The sequence below is a fragment of the Delphinus delphis genome, chromosome 20, assembly GCF_949987515.2.
Source record: "Delphinus delphis chromosome 20, mDelDel1.2, whole genome shotgun sequence".
In the NCBI taxonomy this organism is placed as follows: Eukaryota; Metazoa; Chordata; class Mammalia; order Artiodactyla; family Delphinidae; genus Delphinus; species Delphinus delphis.
In genome coordinates, this window is record NC_082702.1 from 48,921,458 (window position 1) to 48,944,046 (window position 22,589).

Genomic DNA, 22,589 nt, shown 5'->3' on the forward strand with positions numbered 1-22,589 from the left:
AAAAACCTGCAATATCTCCAGCTCTCTCATTGTTCACAGCTTCTCTGTCATGGTCTTTCAAAGTTATGCCCCAAATCTGGATCATTCTACTGGGACCTCAAGTGTATCTTTTTTTTTTTTTTTTTTTTTTTTTTTGCGGTACGCGGGCCTCTCACTGTTGTGGCCTCTCCCGTTGCGGAGCACAGGCTCCGGACGCGCAGGCTCAGCGGCCATGGCTCACGGGCCCCGCCGCTCCGTGGCATGTGGGATCTTCCCGGACCGGGGCACGAACCCGTGTCCCCTGCATCGGCAGGCGGACTCTCAACCACCGCGCCACCAGGGAAGCCCCATCCTCAAGTGTATCTTCCCCTCCACACTCTACTGGGAAAGGGGAAGAAAAACAGAAACTCATATACGAGAGTCCTTCCTTCAAAACACAGAACTCTCCCATAATCTTCTGTAATAGAAATGGTTCTTAGGGTTGAAGATATTGCGAGCGAAAAGCCCTTCTGTACAACCTAGACGGAGACGCAGCTTGCCCCTCAAGAGATGCTGCTATAAGGGACAGGATGCTGCTAGCGGGCATGTCGGAAGCTCAATGACTGGTCCTGTGACGTGCATCACAGAGGCTCTGTATGCAGGCACGGTCCTTCCTTTGCTACTAAAGGAAATATCTGCTTCCCAAGGCTTGTCTACACTGAATCAAGTTTAAAAAACAAACAGTAAACAATGAAGCCCTCCAGCTCACTGAACTAGAAACATCTGAACCCAAGCCTCCATCTACAAATGGAAAACAAAGGCAAAAGGAAAGAAACCTTCTTAAAAGATGGAGCCAACTCGGTTATATTCTCAGTGAGCTTTAGAATAGCAGCTAAAGAACGCTGGTTAATTGAGAGCAAAGTCCGAAAACAGATGAAGCCAAAGTGTTCCGGTCTGAGGTAACAGTACAAATAGTTTGGGTTCTATACTTTATGAAGTCTCTAGAACTAAAAACTAACAAGTAGGCAGTTTACCATACTCAAGCCACAAACGGTCCCTTCCGCGGCAGGCATGAACTTGGTCTCACACCTGTGGCCCGCTCGGTGGCACCAAAGTGATTTGCAAATGTCCTGAAAGGAAAGAAGGAGAAGGCGAGGGTGATGATGCAATAAAAACAAAGAGATCCAAAGCTGTTGTATCAAACATTCTATTTTCAGGTGGCCGAAATGCGACATTATCCAGAAAGTAGAGTCAAGTGAAGTTGGTAGTAGCAAGGTAACCAGTAATATGTCCTAGCACATATGTAAGCAGGAAACTTCTACACTACCCATATATTCATGTGTGTTTAGTAATGACTGGGAGGTCACAATAGTTAATTTGGAGACTATTTGCCTTTTAACTAAGAGATCTGGTTTCTAACCGTCATCACCACCATCATCATCACCACCATCATCATCATTTAAGTAGAACAGACCAAGACTGGAATAATGCATGTCTGATTCAAATCCTTGTCCTGCATTTCCAGGTTGCAGGACCTATGGACATGTTATAGAAGCCCTTTAAACTGCAGTTTCCTCACCTGTGAATAAGTGATAAAATTAGCACATGCCTCAACAGGGTTGTTCTCAAGGATAAATGGTGTAAATGATCATCATCGTTCCTTCTTCACCTTTATAATAGTTTTCAAGCATTTGGACAATTTAATTCTTACACTAGGCCTAGGAAATAATGTAACTCTCATACTGGATTGTAGCAGGCAGAAGGATGGCCCCCAAAACAATCATGTCCTAATTCTTGGAACCTGTGACTATATTAGGTTATATAGCAAAGGAGAATTAAAGTTGCAGATAAAATTAATGTTGCTAATCCGTTGACCCTGAGATGGGGAAGTGCTGAGATTTTCCAGATGGGCCCAAGGTAATCACAAGGGTCCTTAAACAGGGAAGAGGAAGACAGAAGAGAACCGGAGAGATGGCAGCGGGGGGAGAACTCAGGGAGGTGCTGCTGATTCTGAAGATGGAGGAAGAGGCCGTGACCCAAGAATGCCAGCCACTTTGGGAAGCTTGAGAAGGCAAGAGAATGGCCTCTCTTCTAGACCTTCCAGAAGGAACACGACCTGGCCAACACTTGATTTTAGCCCAGTGTGATGCACTTCAGATGTCTACCTCCAGAACTGCAGGAAAATAAATTTGAGTTGTTTTAAGCCACTACGTTTGTGGAAATTTATTACAGCAGGCATAGGAAATAAATACTGTCGTTAACACCATTTAGTGGTGAACAGCAATTCCTCTTATAAACTCATTGAGATGAGGAAACTGAGCAAGATACTGACAATTTCAAGCTGTAAGGTCCCCCAGCTGGTAAGTGGCAAAGGCAGGACTCAAACTGGCCTGATTTCAGAGTCCGGATCCTTGACCATTGCTCTGGACCTGGATGTACCACCGGACCTGGATGTACCACCAATGGATGCTAGAAAGCTCTCAACTTCTCCAGGCCTTGGCTGCCTATCTATAAAGGAGCGGGAGGGGACTTCCTTGGTGGCACAGTGGTTGAGAATCCGCCTGCCAATGCAGGGGATGTGGGTTCCAACCCTGGTCTAGGAAGATGCCATATGCCGCGGAGCAACTAAGCCCGTGAGCCACAACTACTGAGCCTGCGTTCTAGAGCCCGTGAGTCACAACTACTGAGCCCCCATGCCACAACTACTGAGCCCATGCGCCTAGGGCCCATGCCCCGCAACAAGAGAAGCCACCGCAGTGAGAAGCCCGCGCACAGCAATGAAGACCCAACGCAGCCAAAAATAAAAAACTAATTAAAAAAAAGAAAAAAATAAAGGAAGGGGACTGAACCAGATTCCTTCCAGCTCAAAAGGTGGAGTTGCTTTTCAGAATGACATCATTAATGGAATGTCAAAATCATGAATCGCCAAAGTCATTCCATTTTGTTCACCACGTTCTACTGACTAAGGTAGAAAGTGAACACATCTATTTTTGGGAAAATAGTAACGATGAGGGAGAATACAAAATGATTTTTGAGGTCACTTGTACTCCTGAAAATTCAATGAACCAGGCAGGCACCTGATTCTCCAAGCATTCCAGTTAACAGACATTTCATGGTTAGAAAATATGGCAAGAACATACTTAGAAATATTTCACAAAAAACGTGTTCCACAGGACTGAGAAAAGAAAACACAAGGAAACGAGAGATACAGGCAGTGAGCCTGGTCTTACGGACCATAAAATTCTTCTCCCAAAAAGAGAAGGGAAGGACCTCCAGGACACTGCTTGGAAACACCACCACCAGCAGCAGCCCCAGATAGGCACCACACATGCTATTTCCAAAGCTCGATACAGCTCAGAAGACACAATATGGAAACATTTCCCATGGAAATGGACCTGCTACTGACATTAGTAGAAAGCCTAAGGCAGCCTTCCGACAAAATGAAATGAGGTTCATCATCTCCGTGTGCTCCCATATTGGGTGGGACAAGTTAAGCTGGGAAAAGGATAATCTACATCAAAATGGAGGAAAGGGAGGTAACCATTGAAACACAGCTGCAGTTCGAAAGGCTTTCAGAATTAAATTGTTTTCCCTCTTACAGCCAGGGGAAAGCCATAACCCACACCCGGAGCCCAGGTGGCAGCCACCCAGATGACCCCAGGGTGGACCAAAGCAAAGGAGACCCCCTCATTCAACAGCCAACGCCAAGCCACAGGGCTAAGGAAAGGGGGCAGCTGGAGAAGACCAGGAAAATAAAGCAAAACACAAAAACACAGGGATTCCAGAGTGAAATACGACAGGCTGTATGAACATGTTATTTCTTTTGCGGTGAAGTACAGAAGTCAAACGTAATTATAGCCAACGACATGCTCTGACGACCCGAGAGCCCTCTGAGAAGGCTTCCTTTCAAAGTAAACAGAAATGAGAGTTTGCACTTTTTTGCTTATTCTTCCCTCTTTTTTCCCCCAGCCTATTCATCTAACTTTTCCTTATCTATATAATTCCCTAGTCTTAAGTCATAATTTAAGGGAAAGGAAAATAACCACGGAGACTCCAAAGGTCTCAGGTTGCCTGGATGTGGCTCTTTAAGGAAAGAGTCTCTTTGCAGTATGTTGCTCTGTCCTGTCCCTGTTGGCCACCTTCTCCTGTTGTATTCTAAAGATTGGATGCCCCTTCAGGGGAAGCATGACATACTCAAAACGTTAATGGTCCTTGCATACCAAACTCTATCAAGCGTCTCAAGCTTAACATGTCCAAAACAAAATTCCCCAGCTGTCCCCCCAAATCTGTCCCGTGTTCAGCCTTCTCCAGCTCACTAGCGTTTGCCAAATTAAGATCCACATACCATGGAGGATACACCAAAAAATGTGGATGGTGTATGCATAAACTTTTCTAATGGTTACGCATTTAAATTGCACTAGAAAAATATGCAATCCCATATAAAACTGGCATTTTGGTGGTTATTATTTCTCAGGACTGGACTTTTTTTTTTTTTTTTTTTTGTGGTACGCGGGCCTCTCACTGTTGTGGCCTCTCCCGTTGCGGAGCACAGGCTCCAGACGTGCAGGCTCAGTGGCCATGGCTCACGGGCCCAGCCGCTCCACGGCATGTGGGATCCTCCCGGACCGGGGCACGAACCCGCGTCCCCTGCATCGGCAGGCGGACTCTCAACCACTGCGCCACCAGGGAAGCTCTGGACTTTTATTTTTTTTTAAAGTGAGTTGATTCATAGAAAAGCAACAAGTGAAAAATACTACAGAGATATGGCACCACTAATAAAGGTAATTGTTAAGGACTGAACATTAACGCTGAAGTTTAGGAAACACTGGTGTTAACTAATGAAGAAGAGGAAGCTTAACATCAATGTGGGTGATGCAGCTTGTTTAGCTTCCACCAAGGAAGCTTTTTTTTTTTGTGGCTCTGGGCCAATGGAATACATTCTCTGAGCTCTACTTAAAAAGTGGGTGATAGGGCTTCCCTGGTGGCGCAGGGGTTGAGAGTCCGCCTGCCGATGCAGGCGATGTGGGTTCGTGCCCCGGTCCGGGAAGATCCCACATGCCACGGAGCGGCTGGGCCCGTGAGCCATGGCCGCTGAGCCTGCGCGTCCGGAGCCTGTGCTCCGCAACGGGAGAGGCCACAGCGGTGAGAGGCCCGCGTACCGCAAAAAAATAAAAAAAAAGTGGGTGATAATTCTCACTTCAAAAGGTTTTTGTGAAGATTCAGGAAAAGTAAAGTAAGTCTCTAAGTGGAATGGTTTATGTGGAGCACTCACTTGGCAATTGCTGGGGGGTGACGGTGGATGGTGGTGACGGAGGACAGCAGTGATGGTGATAGCGATGGTGGTGGTGTTGCTGATGGTGGTGGTAATGGTAGTGGTGATGGTGGTGGACAAAAAGGAAGAGGGAGAAGAAAGGAGGAGGAGAAGGAATAGGAATACAGAGGGGAAGAGGAGCTATAAATCTCCAAAATTTCCATGTATCCAGATACCTAGAATTTCCACGTTTCTCTTTGGATACTAGGAATTAACCAACTTAAAAATGATTCTACTTTTTAGGGATGTTGAGATGGTCAGTGATGTAGTTGTCAACCAGTTGGAACCATGCTTCTCTCATTTCTACGTCCTGGACTTTTGCGTCTTCCCATATATCTTTTTCACAGAAAGGTAATTCCTTCTTTTTTTTTAATTTTTAATTTTATATCGGAGTATAGTTGATTAACAATGTTGTGTTACTTTCAGGTGTAGAGCAAAGATGAATGGATAAAGAAGATGTGGTATATATACACAATGGAATATTACTCAGCCATAATAAAGAATGAAATAATGCCATTTGTGGCAACATGAATGGACCTGGAGACTATCATACTAAGTGAAGTAAGTCAGACAGAGAAAGACAAATATCATATGATATCGCTTATATGCGGAATCTAAAAGAAATGATACAAATCAACTTATTTACAAAACATGTAAGTCTTTCTTGAACAAAAGATGACACAAAAATTTTGTTAAGATTACTCAAGATACACCTTGATACTCAAAAAAACAAAAGATTACTCAACATACATACAAAAGAAGTGTTAGGATTACTCAAGACACATACAAGAAAAGTTAGCTGCCAATGATCATGGTCCTATTACTGTAAAAGGCATATGTACGTCTTCTGAGGTGGTGATGATCTTATATGAATTACATTAAAAGGGAATATGAAACAATGATAACAAAAACAGTTACGAGCAGTAGGTAAAAGCTACTGTATCTAGATTTACTACTTGTGATAAAATCTTTGTCTACAGAGGAGGAATTTTCTTCCAAGGACGCAGTCAGATGGTATTTAAACCAGGCACAGTCTATAGGGGATAAGCCTGGATAATTCACTGACAGTAAAATTGCCACTTAATTATCACGCCAAACAGATGACATTGTAGAGATAACCCAGACTCTAACCCTTGGCCTCAGCAAACCAAATGTTTATACTTCTGGTAGATACACAGACACGCGATAGAATCTTAACGTACGTTTGAAATCACAAGCAAACATACCTTCACAAAACCAAGGCTGCATAGCTTGGCTTTGGCTCCGAATTGCCACTTGCATTGTGTGTCAGCGTCATAAATCTGTCCTGGTAGTTGGTCCGGATATTTATACTGTCCTGTTTGCTTGGGCTCATCCACCAGACACCCAGCCTGAGGTGTACTGCGGTGATTAACACATCCTCATTAGTTACCATGTCTATCTGTCATCTGGCCACACAAAACAACATACCTCTGAAGGCATTCATGTGAAGAAAAATGTAACATGGCAAAGAAACAGGTACATGCTTAAAGTGAAAAGAGTGAGTCCTGTCCCGTCTAAGAAGATGAAGTTTGCACAACTGCAAAGGGTTTTTGTACATGGTACTGGAAGTTATAGCCATCCAGCTTGTGAAGCCTGACCTACTAGGAGATGGGAGAAGTCAGTACATTTGAAAACTTTCCCCAATAGTCTCATTCAACAATGTTCAACAAATTTGTCTGAGTGCCTACTCTGTGGTGAGTATTCAAGTTACAAAATAAACTAGTTAGAGACAGTTGCTTGTCTTCAAAGAGTTGAAAGTCACACTGTGTTTTTTACAGACAATGGGGCAGTGGTCAAAGATGTATTTTACCTCAAATAATCTTTACGAGCAAAAAACGGAAAAGATTTTGAAACAAATCAGGGAATCAGGAGAAAGGATGCGTTGAGCAAAAAAAAAAAAATCAGTCTTAATGGGATGGATTTTCATAGAAAGCACCTTATCTCCACTTACTTAAATAATTAAACTAGGATGTCACTGAGAGGTAAAACAGTATGGTGGTTACGTGGCATTTTGGAGTCAGACAGATGGGGGTCCTAGTCAACCATGCAATCAAGATCAACTCTTATACATCTCATTACTGACATAATTAGACTTCCATAAGAGTTGTTAACACATCAAGCGAGACAATGTAACCTGCTCACCGCAGCGCAGGAAGCATTCAAAGTTAGCTTCTGTTGCTGTGATTATTATTATACACAAAAAAGCATTTAACTATATCATAAAAATGATGGAAGTTCAATCTATACTAAATTGACCTTGATTTATAATATTTATTGATTTCATTCTCACATGAGATAGAAGAGATAACTTCAGGCCCCGGATCATAAATTTAAAATAATTAGAAAATCTTCTATGTGCGAAAGTCACATAGCGAGAGGCTTGTCCATTTTTTACTGTCCTTTGGGGCATCATTTGGTTAGACATCCTTCCATTGAATCAGCCTTGCCTGTGTGTATGGCTAATTCTGTAAACATTTGCAAATAATAGGCACTGGCACAAGTTCAAAACAAAAAGTATCAGGGGAATAATAATTCTCAAAGAAACGTGGTTAGTTTCCCTAATATCTGGTCAAAGGGAGATGCGATAAGAACCTGAGTGTTCTTACGAGTCAACATAAACAAGCTATATCTACATACATATAAAATAATACAATACGTGTATGTTTAACCACAACTCTAGTGTTGTAAAATGGTCAAATAGATATAATATTTAAGAAAATCAAAGGAAATGTCCCAGAGTTTCAAGTTTGTGTTCATCATTTACTATGAATCAAATAGTGCTACCTTCCTAACTCCCATTTTACTAATGAAATCTAGGAGTTTTGAGTTATTGAAGGGATTCTACATAGGTATCATCACGCCCTTTGGATGTCTCTTGGACACTGAGCTAGCTCGTGGCCATTTCAAACAAAATAGCCAATCAACACAGGGCTCCATTCACCGTAACACAAGCACACCATTTCAGCACTTTTAATACTCTTATGACTGAGGTGACTGATCACATTAAAATAATCAGTTACAGTAAAAAGGCAATATATCCAGCAACCTCTGGACTTCATAGAGAGAGAGTTCTAAGCACAGACCATGGAGTCACAACAGACCTAAGTGTGAGGCTTATGTTGACAACTTACCAGCTATAGACCCTTAAGCACAATGAACCTCCCTAAGACTCAATTTCCTCGACTCTAGAATGAGGATAATAATGGGATCGACGTGAGGATGGAGTGGGGCAATATATGAGGAGCACTTAGCACAATATTAGACCTTCACTGTATTGCTTCAGCAATAATCATGACAATATCATCGTCATCAATCCACCAAGTATTTGTTTTCATGTCTGTTGAGCACCGTTCACGGTCACCACTCCAAACCTGGGAACGCCCCTGGCTCTGGCCTGTGTTACCTGAGGAATTTCTTCAGGTACTGCCGGCTGCACGAGGACCACGAGAACACCCCATTGTTTCCGGTCAGCGTGGGAGACATGATGTTGCCTTCCGCTTTCCTGCAGGGGTTGCCTTCCCCATCGTGAACCATGCCGAAACTACAACACAAAGAAGAAAACAGAAAGCCTTCTGGGAACCCGTTTCCCAAACTATAAGCAGAGGAAGAAAAAGATGTATTGAGAATCAGGGAACCCAAGTGAGGGACAGAGTCACTGAGATTGTAAGAAAAGGGAAAGACAAAACGAGGTACTATCTACTGTTGTAAAATTCATGTAGAAAATTCTAAAGAATGCTAAGGGCTTTTTTATATTATATCTTGGCCACAAAATCAAAGAATGGCATACGTGCTACAGATTTTAAGGGCAAGAAAATTTTGGTCAAGATTTCCAAGTTAAACTAAAATGATGAGACAGTCAAATTCTTTTATTCCAAACAGCAAACATTTTTTTCTTGCCACCCATATGGAACTGTGGTAAGAAATTTCAGAATGAGTAGGAGGTAAGTACAGACAAAAGCTGATTATACTTGTTTACTGACTCTTTATGCATTAGTGTGACATATAAACTTCTAATGCTGATCACTTTATGGCGGAAATCACAGACTCTTTATATAATTGAATTCCCCTACCTACAGCCATAAACATCTTTGAAAATTAATAGTTGAATCCATATACTGAAGGCACATGATGGACTTCTTTTGAATGCATTTTTTGAGAAGACTTTAACTTGGTCTATTTCACCAAAGAAGGTTCTAGCAATAACAGAGTAAAAATAATTTTAGGTGGTTTACCTAGAAATCATATACATTACACCTCAGTGACTCAATGACTCCCAAATCTCCTAACTGGTAGCATAAATGTGACATTAAAGTTTACATGCACATAGAATACACACACCACAGAGACAGAGCTTCCTTCAGGCCATATTAAATTGGAAGGGGATGGGGAAATAAGCTTCTTTGGTCATCTCCAAAAAATTCAGGGCCCAAAAAGCTTTTTCTGACTTCTCTCTGGAGGTAGAGAATGGAGGGATACCAATTTATCATCGATTTAGATTGTTCTCAGCCTAATTATTTAGAGGAGTAAAATGTGTCTCTTAAGGACATATTTTTAAGAGGCAGGTAGGATTTCTGTGGAAATAAGCATGCTACTCTGATATAATAACTTATCAATATAGCCATCCTTCGAAGGTAGCCTATTCCAAATAAACAACTGTATTATAACCATAGATATGATCCTATTGTGACCCATGTCTGCAAACTAGCTATTTTCCCATCATTCCTCCCAATTTATCAGGCAAGGAATGGTAGGATGGTGGTATACTGTGGTCCTATCAGTGAGTACCCCAGGGCTTTAGAGGTGACGGATTCACACATAGGTATTAAGTAACCTCAAAACACACTCGGGGGAAAGCATTTTCCCATCCTCCACTTTGCCCAATTCAGTTCATCGTTGTACCTAACCAGGAAACTAAGGGAGTTTGTTTGGGAGACACTCTAAAAATATTTGTGAAAGTCAAAAGCAGAAGGAAATTTACATGTAAAGCACCACAGGAAAGGGTAAGAATCACAGAAATGGGGATAAGGTGGGGAGAGATCAAAGCCATTACTCTAAGAGGAGAAGGTCATTAAATCGGCATTTCACTGTAGTTTTACGGACATAAGAAAACCAAGTTTGAATTGAATTTTGAACTTGAAATTTCTTAATTTTCTAATTTACTTTGATTTAACATCCTTTTAGAAGATAACATGCGTTTTCTTTAGCACATATCAAAAGTCTTGTCAAAATCTCATGAATTGTCTGTTTCAAAATGTAACTCTGTTAGGCCATGTTATTTAGAATTTGAGTAGGTACTTTCCATTATATCTGTTCTTCCTGCTACCCCTGACTCTCCTCACCCCACCTGGAGAATGTCTTTGGTTTTCCTTACTAATGTGTTGGATTTTGATTTTGGTAACTTTAACTCATGACCAAAGATGATTACATTTTTTAAAGGCCAATACGTTTTTTTTTAAAATTTATTTATTTTTAATTTATTTATTTTTGACTGCATTGGGTCTTCGTTACTGTGCGCAGGCTTTCTCTAGTTGTGGCGAGGGCTACTCTTTGTTGTGGTGTGTGGGCTTCTCACTGCGGTGGCTTCTCTTGTTGCGGAGCACGGGCTCTAGGTGCGTGGGTTTCAGTAGTTGTGGCACGCGGGCTCAGTAGTTGTGGCTCGCGTATTCCAGAGCGCAAGCTCAGTAGTTGTGACACACAGGCTTAGTTGCTCCGCAGCATGTGGGATCTTCCCGGACCAGGGATCGAACCCATGTCCCCTGCATTGGCAGGTGGGTTCCCAACCACTGTGCCACCAGGGAAGCCCCTAAAGGCCAATACTTTTTTTTTTTTTTTTTTTTTTTTGCGGTACGCGGGCCTCTCACTGTTGTGGCCTCTCCTGTTGTGGAGCACAGGCTCCGGACACGCAGGCTCAGCGGCCATGGCTCACGGGCCTAGCCGCTCCACAGCATGTGGGACCTTCCCAGACCAGGGCATGAACACGTGTCCCCTGCATCGGCAGGCGGACTCTCAACCACTGCGCCACCAGGGAAGCCCAAGGCCAATACTTTTTTAAAAGTGAGAGACTGGTTCATGTGGACCTCATGCTGGTGAGACAAATTTAGATATTTTATTTTCTGCACTTATCAGGGACCTTGTGCCTAATGGGCATTTTTGCACCACTGTTCCAATAAAATTGGTTCATTCATATCTTGCTATAAAAGCAGTTGTGCATAGATATAAAATGCTGGGTGACTGTTGGATAATAGTAATGGTCAAGATTCAAATTTTCTGAAGATAATAAATAGCTCACAAGACACACTAATACCAAAATACCAAAATATAAATCATAGTTGCGAAATAGATCACATTTGCTTTTATTTTTAAGTCAGAAATTAACTAATGCTCTGAAAACGAGCATTCAATATAAATGCTGAATACAAGACACACATACATATACTCCTAAACTCATACACCCTCTGAGACAGTCATTTTGTGAAGCAGTATGCTTATTCCAATATAGATGCTACTGCTTAAATAATGTGAAAATTCTCTGTAGAACTGTATGTGTACAGGTTATATGCCTCATAAGATACATTCATCTCATTACTCTTAGGTTTCTTATTCCTCCTTTCTAACCCTATTCTCACAAAAGAATTAAATTAAAAGAATATTAAGGACACGCAATGACACCGAGGAAAAGAATATCCAGCATACACAAAAGTTTTTAAACAATTAACATGTCATTACATTCTAGGAATTGACATGTCCCCATGACTATTTCTGTAGTATAATGAACTAAAAGTATCTTTACTGCCGCAAAACTTGGAAGAAAATAAACACATGCCTAAATGACCAGCGGATCCATTAGATAACTCGCAGTCCCTTTATGCACACAATGTACCATTGAGTAGCTATCAAATGTTCTTATCAAAAGCCTCAACAATGACTGGCCTTCGATTGAGCCCTCCTTAGAGTCAAGTACTACTCTAAGCTTTATACAAGATTTATCCTATTGATTCTACCCAGGTCAATAATAATCATTAGAGGAATGTCAATGAATCACCCAACTGGTTTTCATATAAAGTGGTGTATCAAGGGGTCACTTACTTGTGCCCTGACTCATGAGCGATGGTGAAGGCCAGGCCAAGTCCCGTGTCCTCATTGATGGTACAACTTCGGTACTTACTGCACATCCCACTGATGGGAGCAAACCCTGTTGAAAGAGCAATTTCAAACCCAAATTCAAAAGGAACACACACAGATACCTGATCATTTCCGATGCCCTCAAAATGTTCTGCACAGTTTTAGTTCAAAGGATTAATGTATTTTCTTTTTTTGGTAGAAAAACACTAAAGGTATACGCCTCTCTGTCCTCTCTAAATAGATAAGAGTAGGACTTAATACTTTCTTGCTTTTAAAAGATATTGTCATCAACTGGCCCTCCTAACAACTGTATGAAGGCAGTATGAGTATTGTAATTCCCATTTTATATATAGGATGGATAGCAAGTCACAGGGTATTTATATGCCTGATCTAAGCTCATTATTTGGGTCAGAACAATTGCTAAAATGACAGCTAAACCTATGTAAAAAAGTCACTTAGCGGTAGTATTAGCATCAAAGCTCAAGATGTATTTTCTAAGAGAAAACGAGGTATATTTTCTAAGAGACGCAACCTCATTTTCTTCTAAAGCAGATAACATGGAAAAGCCTAAAGAGTGTTAGCAGATTAACTTTATTTTTCTCCTAGGAGCAGTTATAAAATCATTCCAGCCTGTTCTCGAGTTTATCTTGAACTACGTTATAGTGTTGAATGCCTTTCTTCCCAAGTGTGGGTCTTCATAACTAGGAGAACAAGGATATGTACCCAAGAGTATGAAATATACGCTTGTGAATTGACTGCTTCCACCTTGCTGCCATGATGTAAGTGGGGTCATCTGGTAAACCTAATGTATAGGCAGGCAAACATCGTGCATGGCACCATCATCATCAATGCTAAATAAATGGCAGTTAAATACCATACACTGTCCTATATGCCTCGTGTACATCTACGTGTGCATAATTATATATTAGAAACGGAGGCTCAGAAAGGTGAATTAATTTGCGCAAGATCTCACAGTCATAAACTCTAGACTCAGGATTTAAGTGCAGACATATTCGAAAGTCAACACCCACGTTCTTTGCAATAGGACATGCTGCTTTAAATAAGTGACTTGTACACCAGTTGTTAGGGTTATGTCCTGACATGACTGTACTTGTTTCTCCAAGCCTTTCCGTATATTTTGGTCTCTGACTGACTGATAAAACTACCTCTTCTCAGAATCCCTCTTCAAAACAGCAACAATGCACTGGGCTATCAAATGTCACTTTGCAAATTCCAAGCTCAGAATATGACTGAATGTATACCACCTCCATCATACAAACCCAGCCTATGGAACAATACCCCAAACGGTTGATTCTCAGTCATGCACCGTGTTTTGAAGACTGTGATTAATGGCGAACTATTAAAATAAACTTATTTTATAGGACATAATACAGGCATTACAGAGAATTTTTTTAACATCTTTATTGGAGTATAATCGCTTTACAATGGTGTGTTAGTTTCTGCTTTACAACAAAGTGAATCAGTTATACATATACATATGTTCCCATATCTCTTCCCTCCCTCCCTCCCACCCTCCCTATCCCACCCCTCTAGGTGGTCACAAACCACCGAGCTGATTTCCCTGTGCTATGTGGCTGCTTCCCACTAGCTATCTATTTTACGTTTGGTAGTGTATATATGTCCATGCCACTCTCTCACTTTGTCACAGCTTACCCTTCCCCCTCCCCATATCCTCAAGTCCATTCTCTAGTAGGTCTGTGTCTATTCCTGTCCTGCCCCTAGGTTCTTCATGATCTTTTTTTTTTTCTTAGATTCCATATATATGTGTTAGCATACGGTATTTCTTTTTCTCTTTCTGACTTACTTCGCTCTGTATGACAGACTCTAGGTCCATCCACGTCTCTACAAATGACCCAATTTCGTTTCTTTTTATGGCTGAGTAATATTCCATTGTATATACGTGCCACCTCTTCTTTATCCATTCATCTGTCGATGGACACTTAGGTTGCTTCCAAGTCCTGGCTACTGTAAATAGAGCTGCAATGAACATTTTGGTACATGACTCTTTCTGAATTATGGTTTTCTCAGAGTATATGCCCAGTAGTGGGATTGCTGGGTCGTATGGTAGTTCTATTTGTAGTTTTTTCAGGAACCTCCATACTGTTCTAAATAGTGCCTGTATCAGTTTACATTCCCACCAACAGTGAAAGAGGGTTCCCTTTTCTCCACACCCTCTCCAGCATTTATTGTTTCTAGATTTTTTGATGATGGCCATTCTGACCAGTGTGAGGTGATATCTCATTGTAGTTTTGATTTGCATTTCTCTAATGATTAATGATATTGAACATTATTTCATGTGTTTTTTGGCAATCTGTATATCTTCTTTGGAGAAATGTCTACTTAGGTCTTCTGCCCATTTTTGGATTGGGTTGTTTGTTTTTTTTGATATTGAGCTGCATGAGCTGCTTGTAAATTTTGGAGATTAATCCTTTGTCAGTTGCTTCATTTGCAAATATTTTCTCCCATTCAGAGGGTTGTCTTTTGGTCTTGTTTATGGTTTCCTTTGCTGTGCAAACGCTTTTAAGTTTCATTAGGTCCCAATTGTTTATTTTTGTTTTTATTTCCATTTCTCTAGGAGGTGGGTCAAAAAGGATCTTGCTGTGATTTATGTCATAGAGTGTTCTGCCTATGTTTTCCTCTAAGAGTTTGATAGTGCCTGGCCTTACATTTAGGTCTTTAATCCATTTTGAGTTTATTTTTGTGTATGGTGTTAGGGAGTGTTCTAATCTCATACTTTTACATGTACCTGTCCAGCTTTCCCAGCACCACTTATTGAAGAGGCTGTCTTTTCTCCACTGTATATTCTTGCCTCCTTTATCAAAGATAAGGTGACCATATGTGCGTGGGTTTATCTCTGGGCTTTCTATCCTGTTCCATTGATCTATATTTCTGTTTTTGTGCCAGTACCATTACTGTCTTGATTACTGTAGCTTTGTAGTATAGTCTGAAGTCAGGGAGCCTGATTCCTCCAGCTCCATTTTTCATTCTCAAGATTGCTTTGGCTATTTGGGGGTCTTTTGTGTTTCCATACAAATTGTGAAATTTTTTGTTCTAGTTCTGTGAAAAATGCCAGTGGTGGTTTGATAGGGATTGCATTGAATCTGTAGATTGCTTTGGGTAGTAGAGTCATTTTCACAATGTTGATTCTTCCAATCCAAGAACGTGGTATATCTCTCCATCTATCTGTATCATCTTTAATTTCTTTCATCAGTGTCTTATAATTTTCTGCATACAGGTCTTTTGTCTCCTTAGGTAGGTTTATTCCTAGATATTTTATTCTTTTTGTTGCAATGGTAAATGGGAGTGTTTTCTTAATTTCACTTTCAGATTTTTCATCATTAGTGTACAGGAATGCCAAAGATTTCTGTGCGTTAATTTTGTATCCTGCTACTTTACCAATTACAGAGAATTTGAAAAATACAAAATATAAAAAATTCTAAAAGTCCAATCTACTTTTTTTTTAAACAAACTTATTTTATTTATTTATTTTTGGCTGTGTTGGGTCTTCGTTGCTGTGCGCGGGCTTTCTCTAGTTGCGGCGTGCAGGTTTCTCATTGAGGTGGCTTCTCTTGTTGCGGAGCATGGGCTCTAGGCACTCGGGCTTCAGTAGTTGTGGCTCGCTGGCTCAGTCATCGTGGCTCGCGGGCTCTAGAGCACAGGGTCAGTAGTTGTGGCGCACGGGCTTAGTTGCTCCACGGCATGTGGGATCTCCCTGGACCAGGGTTCGAACCCGTGTCCCTTGCATTGGCAGGTGGATTCTTAACCATTGTGCCACCAGGGAAGCCCATTAAAGTCTAATCTACTTTTATCTTTAAGATATTATGAAGGAGTATAAAGCACTTCAAGGAAAAATATATTTTGAGGAAAAAATGGGAGTAAATCATGTAAACTTTTCTCAGTACCCCCAAATTTTTACCATCAATCTGGACTATCAGTTGTGTCTGAAAAATATGGTTCCCACTGCCTGTTTTAGTAAAGGAAGTTTTATTGGAACACAGCCATGCTCACTTGTTTACATACTGTCTTTTTCACTAATACAGCTGAAATGAGTAGTTTCAACAGAGCTTATGCGACACACGCAAAGCCTAACATATTTACTGTCTTGCCCTTTACAGAAAACATTTGCCCACCCCGATCTAGATGAGCATCAATTCATTTAAAAAAATTGTTGAATTCCTACTGTATGCAACAGACTGTACTAGAAAATATAATATAGATGTGAAAGATAGAGTTCTAATTCACTGTCTTGTACAAATATGGAAGAGCCGAGTGCTTCAAAGTTCAAGTAACTTTCTAAAAGAAGCGTGCTACCTAGGGGCATAGCTGAATGCCACGGAGACCAGTCAAGTTCTTTTCAGCTATCCAGTTCTGCCGTCAAGATGCTTACGGAATAACCTACAACTTGTGTAGTTACATGACAATTTATCATGCCTAAAGGATCATCCAAAGGTTTAAAGAAACACACAACAGGAATAAAGTAAAGGGGTTCCCACTCCACACTGAGTTCAGTTAAAAAGAACAATATTCAGCAGAGGGTACAATGAAGATACTCCACAATTTGCAGATTAAGTCTCCTTACTAAGAAACCTGAGGGCCACCCACCCAATAGAAAGTTTCCAGACTGTGTTTTTAGCTAACATGGGTGTGCATGAAGCATTTGCTCATATCATACCTAGAGTGTCACATGGTTCGTTCTTCCAGGAACAGATATCAAATCCCGTGAGTAAGATGGCGTGGTCATGCCTCTTCCCATTCTTTCCAATGAGGGCAGACTGCCACTGACAAAAACTATTCAGAGATTGGTCCGCATGATGGTTGATCAATAATCCTCCCTATGGGAAACCCACACAGATTAAAGTGTGAATTTGTCACAGAGATGAGAATGTTGCATCATTCCATTTCTACAGGCAAACACAGAAGCATCTTGTTTCTGGGGGAAGGGTCAGCAGAGGAAAACATCTGAGCTAAGGCTGGACATACTGGTGTTAAAAAAAAAAAAAACTAAAACTATTTTGGGTAAATGCTCACAGTATTGCTAGTTACTACAGAGTTTCAGTAGTGGGCTTTACGACCAACTGTGTTTCTACAACAAAGAAACTGGCATCAGTTAGAAACACCTCTGTTCATCTCACGCTGGTACCATATTTATAGAACGGTTATTACTTTTCGAACATAATTATTAATTAATGGGGATAAAGTTCCATGGCTTCTTCAACAAAGCATGAGGACGGTACTGACCACAGCTTGTTTACCCCTATGTCAAAATTTCCAGCCAAAGGGCTCGGCACATCATAGGTTACAATCCGTCAACCGATAAAATGAAAGCTCGCTGAATGGATGAAGAAACAAATAGCCACAATATTCTAAAGGGTAAGAAAGGACCTAGTCTTCAAATAATTTTTATCAAAATGTTTTCTCAGAACTATTGACTTGGGTCAAATTGAGGGTTTTTAGGCAAAATCTTTAATTATCAGTGAACTAGGAGGTTGCTGTCTTTGAGTCCTCGGGCGAAGTGTGAGTGGTAAGTTAGAGAGAAGGGTCTCCCGAACAACACACACCTTTTCTGCCCTTCCAAAATTCTAAGAATAATTTGATACGTTGTTAACCTCTGTAGCGCTATAGACCTGGGCAGTTAGGTTCATTTTTGTCTGGTCTCTGACTCTCTGCTTTGTCCATTCATTACTGGAGTTACAGATGGAGAGGAAAAGCCTCAGGGGACTTAAAAATAGTTGTATTGGTAATCCCCACCTCAGAAAATACAGTTTCGACATCAAAACGCTACAAAGCAGTACGCGCCATGCAACTTAACACTTTATTATATGTTCCGTCTTGCATCTCACTGTAAGCAGGTCAAGGGCAGTTAAATATTCCTTGTTCAGTTTCTGTAGTACCTAAGGTGGTTGGTTTTGGGAGACAGTAGGTTTACCACCAGAATTTTCAGATGACTTATTTCCAGTATATTTTCAAAATACCCTTTGTACCTACCCAGCATCTCCAACTTACAAAATCCAGCTAACTTTTAAAGCTCTTACCAAATGCACTTTCCTTGTGAAGCTTCCACAATATTTATATAACGTAATATCCATACTTTACTTTTGTACTCATATTATATATGCACATTTAATCATATTGGATATCACCGTATATTGAAAACTATATATTGCATATATATTTTGTATGTTTATATATAAATAATTATTTTGTGATGTTTTAGAATTTAAATGCACAACGCTATCAGATTGTACTTTCCTTGAGGGTAATTTGAAATTTTCCAATTTGAACTTCTAATGACAATGACATGGGTTGGCACACAGTAGGTGTTCAATAAGTGTATTCTGAATGGCAGGATGAATGATGAAGTAAATGAGGTTTGGCACTTACAGGTTCTTGTTCCAGAAGAATGAGGCTGACTACAACTATGTTTATATCACTTCCAATGGTCCCATCTTTAAAGAGGCTGGAAACCTGTTGGAACGAATTGAAATCAAACAAAAGTGAAAGAAACAAAATTTGAAAATTTCCAAAACTGCCAGGGGAGATCAGACATATATATGAGCATGTATGTTTTGATTTTACCAAATACATGTAGGTATGAAGCCAATTTCCTCCAAATTTAATTTTTTTCAATAAAATCATGTGGCTACACCTGCTATTCAACCCATGTGAGGGAATTCCATGATTCTTAGCTATCTTGGAGAGGCAGGGGGTTGGGGTCCTGACAATCTCCCTTACCATGTTCATGACCGTGAGAATGTACGTGGTGACGTTGGCCTTGCCATGCTTTTCCACCATTTTCTTATCTGCTACCACAAGGGTTTCCACGTTTAGGCCTTTGGGTGACCTTCCAGCTGATCTTCTGGGCCGCCCTGCGCTCCCGTATTCATCAAACATGAGATAGGTATCCTCTGTGGGAGGCTTGGGGGCATCTACAAGGAACAGAAGAGCATTTGGAGAGCTATCAGCAGAGAGCATCCAGGGGAGACAGACAGAAATCTAAACAAGGGGAGGAGAGAGACCATGTAACCAACACTTCACTCATCTCCTGATAAATGATGCCACTGGTACCTGTCCTGGGGCTATGGACCTAATCTATGGTCAAGAGAGATTCTTTCAAAAGAAGGTTGGATGGATGGATGGATGGACGGACAGATGGATGGACAAATGGATTCAGTAACTCAAAAATGTTCTTCTAAAGAGTCAAAGAAAACCAGCTTCAATTCTAGTTGGAAGAGTGGGTCAAGAAAAATCAGTATGGTGGGAAGGAAATGCTCATTTTATTTTATTGCTAAGAAACTGCAGAAACAAGACATTATCCTTTGCTTCTGAATTCATTATCACACTTTGTATATTATTTTCTAAATAAAATTTAGACATATGTATCCTGTAGAACACTGCCCATGTTCTTGTTTCATCAACACAAACTTTAATGTAGCACAAAATAAGTGGTCAATAAGGGCTCTTTGACCGGATATTAATTTAGCTGCTGGGGAGACAGCACAGTCAGAAGTGATATTTAAAATTAATACTTTGTAACAGATAAGGTACAGGCATGGATACTGGCCACAGTCTCTGAGCAGAGACCCGGAAGTACCCGTTGGATTAAGCACGACCCCTTTAGTTAATGGGCTGTGACAGTTCGAAGGGTTGCTGGGAAGGAAAACGCATTTGAAAAGCTCAGGACAGTATGTACTACTAATATAGATATATTTTAATACTTTAACAACTGGTATAGTCATTATAGTGAAGTCAACGCTCCCCAGAGAGAAATTAAAACATCAAATCATTGAGAGTTAGATTTAAAACCTCAAGTACGCCATTTTGATAAATGACTGTGAGTTTGTTTCCTCATCAATGAAAAGAGTATAATATCCAACCATAAGGTTGCTCTAAAGATTAGCTTTTACATCTCATATCAAATACATATCACTGCCACTATAAATATCATTACTATCGTTAATTAACGCCACTACTAGTATAAATTCATGCCAAATAGATGTTCTTTAAAAAGGATGTTTCAGTTACACCCAAATCCCCAAAACCAATTAAAATGGTAGAAAGAGTCTTGCATTTTCCTCCTGATCAGCACGGCAGGGATACCACTTCCTCTTCTCCGTGGACATCACCTGGCCGCTCTGTCCAACTGGCTAGTCATGTGCTGCTTACGGCTCCTGAGACTTTGAAATGGGGCTGGCACCACTGAAGGAACCAAATTTTTAATTTTATTGAATTTTTATCCATTTTGCTTTACACTTAAAAAGTAATATTTGTTTCAGCTGTTGAAAACCTTAAGCATATATGGAACAGTCTGACTATGTAAGTCTACTTTTAAACTTGAACTTGAAATTTTATGAAATCGAGATACAGATGAAGTATTTCTGGTGAGAATTTATTGTCTGATTTGAAATTGTTCTCGAAGTGTTAAATAAATAGATTTCCAAAACTTAATATGAAAAAAGAATATAAAATACTTCATTTTAATTTGTTTTCATTGATTATATTGATGACATGTTGAGATATTTTGTATATACTGTGTTAAATATATTATTAATATTAATTTACCCACTTAAACATTTTTTAATGTGGGATTTAAAAAATGTAAAATTACATTTGGGGCAGGTGTTATACTTCTATTGGACACTGCTGGTCTGAAAAATGCAGACGGTTGGGCCCGGGTCACAAACCAAGTCCAAGGGTCCTTATGTTTCATCGCCACCTCCAATCAGGTGCCAGCATTCTTGTTAACTGGGAAGTCTTTCCCTCAAATCCTCAAAAAGAACACCCAACCACACCCGGGAATTCACCTCTGATTTCTTTCATCATTTGGAAGACTGGGTCCTTTTCTCACGGGTACAGAAACTAGAATAATATTGGGACCTTCGACTAAAAAGTAAAAGATGTTAAAAGAGGAAAATAAATCTTTCTAGTTTAACTTAGAAAAAAATGATCACCCAGTTTTTGTCTGACAGGGATGATTTATGGTTCATCTCCAAGATTAATTTCAGTGGGGGCTTAGTGCAGCCCAATTTTAACCTGCAAAGTCAGCACACCCAGTGGCACTTGGGAAAACCTGTCGAGGGCCCAGAGAGGAACAGAACAAGAAAAAGTTTCCTTACATACATTTCTTGCGTCGTCCACAAAAATGCTGCTTTTGCAACCTTCCGTGGTGATGTTTTCTTTCTGGACTCCAAGATGTGTGGGGAGTGCGACTTGGGGGGTGACCAGCAGAGTTCCCGCTGGAGCTCAGGTAGCCATGGCAACGCTGGACCTTCTCCTCCGCCGTCCTTTTGTATAGCACGTGAGGATGGTGGCCTGCAGGGGAGCTGTAGTTGTGTTCCTGGGCCAGGAGCTGAGGTAATGGCGAGATGAGGAATTCATTTCTTCGTGTCCTTATGAGACCTGACTAAAAAGCCAGACACAAAGAAAACATTAAGGATACCGCACATCCCTTTTTTGATGTGTTGATTTTCAGCAACTGTCTATCGGCTTCTTCCCGTATGCAGGCACTGCGCTAAATGCTTGGCGTGTATCATGTCGTTTTATTTGCACCATGAACAGTGGCAACTGTTATTACCTCCATTTTACAGATGAGAAAACTTAGGCTAAGACAGTAAGTAGGAAAGCTAGTACTGGCACCCAGAATTCTCCACCTACTGGAGCAGAACTGTTAACTACTATTCCAGGCTGCCAGGCTTGATGTTTGGGACTCAAGGGCTAAGCCATGTCACATCCTGGGAGTCTCCACATCTAGGACATGGCAGACACTGCGGTAAACACAGGACAGAGTGATGAGCTGAAAAACAGCCCCACCCTGAAAGAGCTTATAGTGTAGACAGTGAAAACAAAGACATTCCATCTTGATTTCATAAGCGCTCGACAAAAGTAGCAAGGATTGCAAAGTGAGAGATTATCGCTTATCTCCAAGTAGAGGTCTGGGGAATCCAATGGGTTGCACCATCACGAAGAGACATATCTGCTAAACTGAGAGGAAAGAGGGGACTGGGGCGAGCCCATCCAATCACAACGTCACTTTCAGGCTCATGGCACAATACGTCTACCTTTGTACCTGATATTTTGGCCACAGCACACCCCTGCCTTGTCCCCAGCACGCTTCGTGCTCTCTCTTCTCTGCATTTGGCTTAGAATTTCCCTGATCTCC

The 22,589-nt window shown here is 40.8% G+C and overlaps 1 protein-coding gene across 3 annotated transcripts in view; it reads right to left on the reverse strand.

Moving 5' to 3' along the window:
• The window catches only part of ADAMTS18 (ADAM metallopeptidase with thrombospondin type 1 motif 18), a 174,657-nt gene that overhangs the window by 79,267 nt on the left and 72,801 nt on the right, over window positions 1-22,589 (reverse strand). For all 3 annotated transcript variants that reach the window (XM_060000258.2, XM_060000259.2, XM_060000257.2), the window contains 8 exons: window positions 21,551-21,833; window positions 19,166-19,359; window positions 18,815-18,898; window positions 17,106-17,265; window positions 12,377-12,482; window positions 8,694-8,831; window positions 6,496-6,649; window positions 993-1,088 (listed from right to left, as the gene is read on the reverse strand). In XM_060000258.2, coding sequence (XP_059856241.1) covers window positions 993-1,088; window positions 6,496-6,649; window positions 8,694-8,831; window positions 12,377-12,482; window positions 17,106-17,265; window positions 18,815-18,898; window positions 19,166-19,359; window positions 21,551-21,833 — 1,215 coding nt within the window. The remainder of the gene's footprint in view (window positions 1-992; window positions 1,089-6,495; window positions 6,650-8,693; window positions 8,832-12,376; window positions 12,483-17,105; window positions 17,266-18,814; window positions 18,899-19,165; window positions 19,360-21,550; window positions 21,834-22,589) is intronic.